At 58.0% G+C, this 7,173-nt stretch overlaps 1 protein-coding gene across 1 annotated transcript; it reads right to left on the bottom strand.

Annotated features, from left to right (window-relative positions):
* Positions 1-1,326: 1,326 nt before the first annotated feature.
* Positions 1,327-7,065, bottom strand: LHX3 (LIM homeobox 3). Its single transcript, XM_041483968.1, has 6 exons — positions 6,996-7,065; positions 4,264-4,435; positions 3,884-4,086; positions 3,556-3,707; positions 3,293-3,464; positions 1,327-1,747 (listed from the first exon to the last, which is right to left on the bottom strand). Exons 1-6 carry the CDS (start codon positions 7,063-7,065, stop codon positions 1,329-1,331), a joined length of 1,188 nt encoding a protein of 395 aa, XP_041339902.1. The 3' UTR covers positions 1,327-1,328.
* Between the last annotated feature and the right edge of the window lie 108 nt (positions 7,066-7,173).

The raw sequence follows: 7,173 nt of genomic DNA, 5'->3' as shown, positions 1-7,173 counted from the left end.
CCTCATTTTTTTTTTTGTTCCAAACCATTTCTACATTTCTACATTTCAATCCTCTCCAATAGAGGGTTTGCTCCTCTATTGAAAGGGAATATTTCAACAGGCATCGAGTTTTAAGAGCTTTGACTTTCAGGTTTTTTATTTACTGATATTGATGTGAATTTACCAAAACACTATGTAAAGTTTAGCTGACAAATTTATTTGTAATCTTGAAGTATTTGATCATCAGAGAGAGAGCGAGAATATAAATAAAAGACACTGGACATCCACATAATCTACAGTTAATTCCATAATTTTTACAGATAACAATATACATATTGTCTTGCCTTTCCTCACAATCAGCTTGCACGATATCTGTGGAAATACACAAATGCCTGGAGCAGGAACGTGTCCCCAGAGAAGGGGGTGCTCACTCCAGCAGTGCCTGGGGAAGGGCTCATCTCAAACCCGACCCCCTGAGAAGGTTTTTGGCAACAAGACATCAGGGTGATTTTTGAGACACTTTGCAGTAAAACTGATACAAAGAAATTTCAAGGAAAAGCATAAGATCCACAACCCAGATCCACCACCGGTGTCCCTGGGTCAAGAAAATTCACCTCTTGACCTCGTGATAAATGTGGAATTACTTGGTAATAAATACATCTATTCACGGTTTAATGCTTATATGGAAGAGTCAACCTAGCAATCTACAAATTAAAAAGGGGAGAAGCAGAATTAACATACGATTTTCATTTTACAGAGGAAGAGGGCTGTTGATAAATGATTGGCATATTAAAGAGCATTTTGTTTTAGAAAAGTGAATGTAAATTCAAAGTAAAACAAAACATACCGCATTGGTGCACTTTTAAAAAAATCTGTTGGAAGAACAGAGAAGTTTCCTACCATGGATTTCTGAAGTGATTCACTATGAACATTTCTCCTATAGAAATATAGACATTGTCACACCTTTCACCGTGGATGAGGATTTTATTTTCCCTTAAAAATGTTTCGGTGTGGATGGGTGATGGAGCAAGTCCTTGCTTTGGAGAATGCACCGACAACAAAACGCAAAATACCTCATATTAAATCTGTAAAGCACAAGTCTTGGTGTTTGGTAAAGACACGAGAATCAGTTCGGTTGGGACGCTCCGGGTGCCAATGGTTGCAGTACCAGGGCCTTTATCCACCATCATCATCACCACCATCATGCCAGGGTCATCTCTGGAATCCCCTCCGCTCCCTCCGTGCCACATTCCTGCCCCGCTCGGCACTCACGGCTCGTCCCTCTGTCCTTTCCAAGAGCAGGTGACACTTCACAGCACCGAGTCCTTTCCCTTCCCACTGCCCCAGTATCAAAACTGAGCGTGGTCAACCTCATCCAGCCAGGAGGCCGGGCTGGCCGGGAAATCCGGGTACCCCCCGCTGCTGCCGGTGGAGAGGTCGGAGCTTGGTCCATTCCCGGCCAGGACCCTCATGGGCTGGGGCACCCCTGGTCCGCTCTGTCCCATGATGGCCAAGCCGTTATCTGGGTAAACCAAGCTGGAGATTAAGGGCTGGTGGCCTGGCAGTGCCTGCAGGGACGCCGGGGACGGGGGGATGCCGTAGGGGCTGGCGGAGCGCAGGTCGTGGTACTGGTCCTGAGCCGGGAGCCCGCTGTGCTCCAGGGCAAAGCTCCCGTTGGTGCCAGCCTGCCGCCCCAGCGCCGGAGAGGCTTCGTTGAGATTGCTGTAAATCCCATTGGAATGGCTCATTTCGGACATGGAGGGCTCATCTGAAAGGGAAAAGGAGGGGTTTTACTGGATGAGCACCGGTCGCACAGGAACTGCTGAAAGCTCCGGGTATAAATAGATTAAAAGGATGGGAGCTGAGCAGTCACGCTCTTCCACTTGTAATTCCTTATTATTCCCATCCTTGTTGATAAATCTTCATAGGCAGCCATGGGATTATATTTTTTTTCTGAGTGCAAACACCTAATACATCTTGTATTTTAAAAATATGCATGAAAAGTACATAGTAAAATTTAAGACTGTGATTTTAAAGTCATTCTTTAGAGGGCAAGTGAATTCAATGTCTTTCCACCTTTTGTTTCTATTTGGTTTTGAGGTTTATTGAATTAGTTTGGCTTTTTGAATTTTGATACCACTTTTAGGAGCTACCAATGCAAGATAAATCTCCCATTGCTCAGGAAAAGAGATATTAAATTAAAATATTTGTCTGCTCGGGAACAGGCTAATGAAAACACAGGAACACAGCATGTATTTGTATGGCTTAAAAACACTCCTGAAAAATGAGCAATATTTTTAAAGTTCCCAGCTAAAATTGTTTGTATTCTGTGGTGGCTTTATGGACAGTGAGAGCTGCTCTGTTGCCGGGGATACAAACCTGTTTGTGGCATCGAGCTCTCAATAATTGTTAGACATTTTTTAGTTATTATTTATGGACTATTCATATTTAATGAGCTGATACACAGTGTGCATAAACAGACTCGAAAATCAAATAGTTTTTAGGAGCACGGGAGAGGAGCTGAGATGAAAAAGTGTGTGTTTATAAATACACAGTCTGTGTAAATATACACAGAGGTTTGCATTTCAGTTTCTCTCCCATTCCTGAAAATGATACAAAAATTTGGGATGGAGCTGGGATTGTGTAGAACACGTTCCTGCAAATGTAACCCGGCCCGGGGCCCTGTCCCTGCCCCTGCAGGTCTGCAGAGTACGGGGTAAGCTGCTCTTAGTCTGCTCTGGGTTTGTCACCAGAAATCTCGGCTCCAAAAAGGGGACACTCTGCTGCAGAAGCCGCCTAACAGGCAACAATTTCCTTTTTACAGCACAGGAACAGCTCCCACAGGACTGAAGAGTCCTAGTGAGCAACTGCACAAATAAAACCATCCCTAAATAAGATTAAAAATATATATATTTTTTTAAAAAAAAATCATACTCTTTTTCCCATAGAAATATTGTGGTTCTGGGCTTCCCGGTTTTTGTATTTCCAAGAAAAGGCCGTGTCTGAGCAGCGGCTCTGACACCGCAGCGCTGCCCGGGGAGTTCTCCCTGCTCCTCCCACCGCTCTCGGGCCCGGCCGGGGCAGAGCGGAGCTTCCCCCGCTGCTCCCGGGCCCGGCTGCCCCTCTCTGCCGCGGCTCCGCTTCCACCCCGGTGAATCCCTCTCTGCCCTTCTCCCGCCCCGGCCCCTCGGTGTCACCCACTGTTTATGCCGAAAATTCCGACCGCGGCCCCGAGGGGGGTGAAAGCAGCCGGGGAACGGCAGGAGGACACAGCCCGAGCTCGCAAAGCCCGGCTGGGGCTGCGGGGACCGACCTGTGAAGGAAACCTCGGCATCGCTGTCGGGCCCCTCCTCCTGGATGCTGTCCTTGTCGGACTTGGATGTCCCCCGGGATCGCTTCATGTTCCTGAAGTACTGCCCCCACCGCTGCCTCCCCGCGTCTTTCTTCAGCCTTTTCTCCTTGGCCCTGCGGTTCTGGAACCAGACCTGCGAGCGGGGCACGCCGGGCAGCTCCGAGCCTGCGGGGCCGCTCCCCGCCCGCCGCCCCCGGCCCGGCCCGCCCGGAGCCCGCTCTCACCTGCACCACCCGCATGTCCAGCCCCGTCTCCGACGAAAGCTGCTCCCGGACGTGCCGCGCCGGTTTGGGCGAGTTGTTATAAGCGTTTTTGAGGGTCTCCAGCTGCTTGGCCGTGATGGTGGTGCGGGGCCTCTTGGCCGTAGACTCAGCCTCTGCCGACACGGGGCGAGTTAGGGGTGAAGTTACTACGGGGGAAGCGGGACCCCCGACCCTCCCCGGGCTCTCCCGGCACCCTCCCGCCCGGTGTGTGAGCCTGTCCCGGAGGGCAGGAGCGCCCCGGGCCGCCCCCCTGCTGCCCTCGGGGGTGGAAGGGACGGGGCAGGGGTACCTCTCTGCTTGGCCGTCTCGTAGTCCGCCTTGCAGACCAGCCTGCTGTCCTCCATGAGGTAGAACTCGTCGCCGGTGGCCAGCTGCCGCTTGCAGACGATGCAGGCGAAGCAGTGCAGGTGGTAAACGAAGTCCTGGGCCCGGCGCACCACCTGGGTCGGGGGGATGCCCTGCTGGCAGGCGGCACACTTCGTCCCGAAGCGCCTGAGCATGGGGGACAAGCGGCGGCCGCTGAGCTGGGGACGCCGGGCACGGTCCCCGCCGGGCCCGGCGCTGTCCGCGGTGCTGCTCCGGTGCCGCTGTCCCGGTGCTGAACCCCAAACGCGCCCGGGCTGTGACACCCGCCCGGCCCCGGCCGCCCCCCGTCCCCTCCCCACGCACTTGAAGAAGTCTTCCTTGCAGTAGACGCCGTCCCCGCGGCTGAAGCACTTCTCGGCCAGCTGCGTCTGGCAGTCGGAGCATTTCAGGCACTTGCTGTGCCAGTGCCGGTCCAGGACTTTGAGGATGAACCTGTCCACGATGTGCTGGTTGCAGCCGGCGCACAGCGGGATCTCTGCGGGGAGGCAGCCCCCGTCAGCCCCGCTGGCCCTGCTGGCCCCTCCGCCTCCCCGACCGGCCCGGCCCGGCCCGGCCCGCCGCCCCGGGGCTGCCGCCGACCGCCGACGGACCCGGGGGTGGCCCGAGGAACAGCACGAAAAAAAGCATTATTCGTTCAAATTCGTTGTCGCGGCGTCGTGGAGAGCAGCGAACGCCCGGGCCGAGCACGCTCCGGGAGAAGTGCCCAGGAGAACCGGGATAAACAAGAAGGGAAGTGATGGAAACGGAATTAACCCCCCGAGCGAACCGCCGGCAAAGCTGTAATTATCCCGGGCTCTTTTTTCTTTTCCTAAACTTCCAAAATTCACCTGCGAGCAACGGCAGGGTAGCCCGAACCGGGTGGGGCTACCCCGTTCTACCAAACTGCCAAAAATTACGAGAATTGCAGTGAAAATAAAAACGCGGCAGTCTTGTCCCATCCCTCTCTAGACACCGACAGAGATTACACAGAAAGAGATAAGGGTACAGCTATGGAGAAATAGAGATATAAAAATAAACAGATACAGGAGACAGAGAACGAAATGTACAGACATATATAGACATAAATATATAGATTTCAGTATATAGGTATAGATAGAGATAAGCAGGTGAAAATATGGATATGAGGTACATAAATACAGATACATCAGTACAAATAGAGGCAGAGAGATGTATGACACGGCTGTACAGGAACAGATGGGTACGGACACGAGAGTATTTCCATGTAAAGATAATTCTATGTAGATATAGGCGCTGGAGCGCCGTGCCCAGGGGTAAGAAGTGGAGGTGATAATCGTTATCCTCAACAATTCACCGCGTCCAAACAAACAACCCCAAGAGCGGCAGGCCGGAGCTCCGGCAGCGGGCACGCTAGCACGGCACAGCCCGGCAATGTCCCGGTCCAGCCCGCTCCGCGGCTCTTACGCTGCATGGCGATCCGCGGGCCGCGGCAGCTCCGCTCGCTCAGGCGGGCCGCGGGCTCTGGCGCATCTTCCGCGGGGCGCGGAACCTCCGCTCTCCCCCCGCCGGGCCCCCCCAAATCAGCGGCTGCTGTGCCCTGCTCCGGGCGCTGCCACCCCCGCGGCGCCGGGGATTTAATTCGCTAAAGCGGGTTATTTTTAGACGCCGGCCCTCGCCGCCGGTGCCGCTCTGAAGCGCCGGGCAGGGAGGGCATCGCGGCGCGCTGTATTTAATCCCCCCCGCCCCCGGGGCCGGCGGCACATCCCCTCCCGCCGCCCCTTCCCGGCTGCGCTCGGCGGGAGGGACGCGGCTCCGGGGCGCCCGCAAACGAACCCCGACGGGGCCGGAGGCGGGCGGGGGTCGCGCCGGGGGAGGCAGCGCCGGCCGCTGCCCCGAGCTCGTTGTGAGCCGCGAACCCCGGGATTTGCCCCGGCACGGGTAAAGCACCCCACGGTCCTGTCCCCGCGGAGGCGCGAACCCCCCGGGACCGGCCCTCGGCCACGGTAAGCCCCGGCGAGCCCTTCCCGCTGCCTCCCCGAGCCCCGACGGAGCGCAGGACCGCGGGGCCGTGAACGAGCGTCGTGTCCTGCGGGAAAACGGAGTTTGGGTGTCCTTCGTTCTACCGGGGGCTCGATTTCGGCGGTGTCGCCTCCGCCCCTGCAGAGCACGAGCAGCTCCCGGTTTCTCCGGGTCAAACGCGCACCGCGGAGAGCCCACGGGGACAGCCACGGAAAGGCGAACCGGGGTAGGACCGGGGACACCGGCCCCGTTCACGGCGGCTGCCGGGCGGCGCGGGCGGTCCCGCTCACGGTGACACCTCTGTCCCCGCACACCGGCGGGGCCCCCGCCCCGACTCGTCGTTGATTTTCTTTTTTAAAACCCCATCGACAGCTTTCGATATTGGTGAGAACCGAGACGGCCCCGATCCGGGACCGGACCCGCTGCCCCGAACGCGGCTCGGGCCCCCCCGTTGAGCCCCGGAGCCCCGGCCACACCGGGGGAGCGCAGCCCGGTTCTCCCCGCCCCGCCAGGGCTGGTCCCGTTCGTTCAACCGGACGAAAGAAAGTTTAAGAGAAGAATTAACGGAGTTTTTCTAAAGGGGGGGAACAGCCGAGTGGGAGCCGGGCAGGGGGGCGCGGGGGGTCCCCGCAGTCGGAGGGAACTGTCGGGCAGCGGGAAGTCCCCGTTTCGTCCCTGTCCTCGTTGAGCGGGGAGCGGTGGGACCCCGGGGCACGAGCCGCCGCTCCGCCGGGCCGGGCAGAGCTCCCGCGAACGCCGCTTTTCCCCGGGATCGACGGGGACCTGAGCTGGCAGCGTATGAGGGGCAGCGAGGGGGGCTCTGATATCGGGGACGAGGCAGGAGAGAGCGAGAGAGAGCGCGGGGCGGGCGGGACGGAGCGGGACGGGCGGGACGGATCTCCCAGTGCCGTCGGGCCGCCCTTCCCCGCAGCCAGCCCCGACCGCGGCCCCTACGGTGCCCCCGGGACACAGACGGAGCTCGGCCGGGCCCGGGGCTCCCAGAGCAGCCGCCGCTGCCTCCGCGGGGGGACGCGGAGATCTGCGCGCATCCCCCTCACCTGGGCTCCGCGGGAAGGGGCAGAGCTCCGCTGCCTTCTCCGAACCGGCGCGGACCCGCTCCAGCAGCATCGCGGCCTCCGTGGGCGCCGTCCGAAGTGCGCGGGTGGCTGCGGAGGAGTGGCGGAGCGGCGCGGAGGGGCGCGCAGGGAGCGGCGCGGGGCTGGGCGGGGCGGGGGG

Source organism: Pyrgilauda ruficollis, unplaced genomic scaffold, assembly GCF_017590135.1.
Source record: "Pyrgilauda ruficollis isolate IOZ18807 unplaced genomic scaffold, ASM1759013v1 scaffold62, whole genome shotgun sequence".
Taxonomy (NCBI): Eukaryota; Metazoa; Chordata; class Aves; order Passeriformes; family Passeridae; genus Pyrgilauda; species Pyrgilauda ruficollis.
The sequence above is the reverse complement of the archived record's forward strand: the minus strand, read 5'-3'. Positions and strand labels throughout refer to the sequence as shown.

Bases quoted from the DNA above. Each gene is read 5' to 3' on its own strand.
- LHX3 (XM_041483968.1), bottom strand. From the start codon at position 7,065: ATGCTGCTGGAGCGGGTCCGCGCCGGTTCGGAGAAGGCAGCGGAGCTC. The intron at 3,465-3,555 runs GTGAGAGCGGGC...CCCCGCTCGCAG, and splicing joins TGGACATGCGGGTGGTGCAG to GTCTGGTTCCAGAACCGCAG. The intron at 1,748-3,292 runs GTCGGTCCCCGC...TTTCCCTTTCAG, and splicing joins TGCCGAGGTTTCCTTCACAG to ATGAGCCCTCCATGTCCGAA.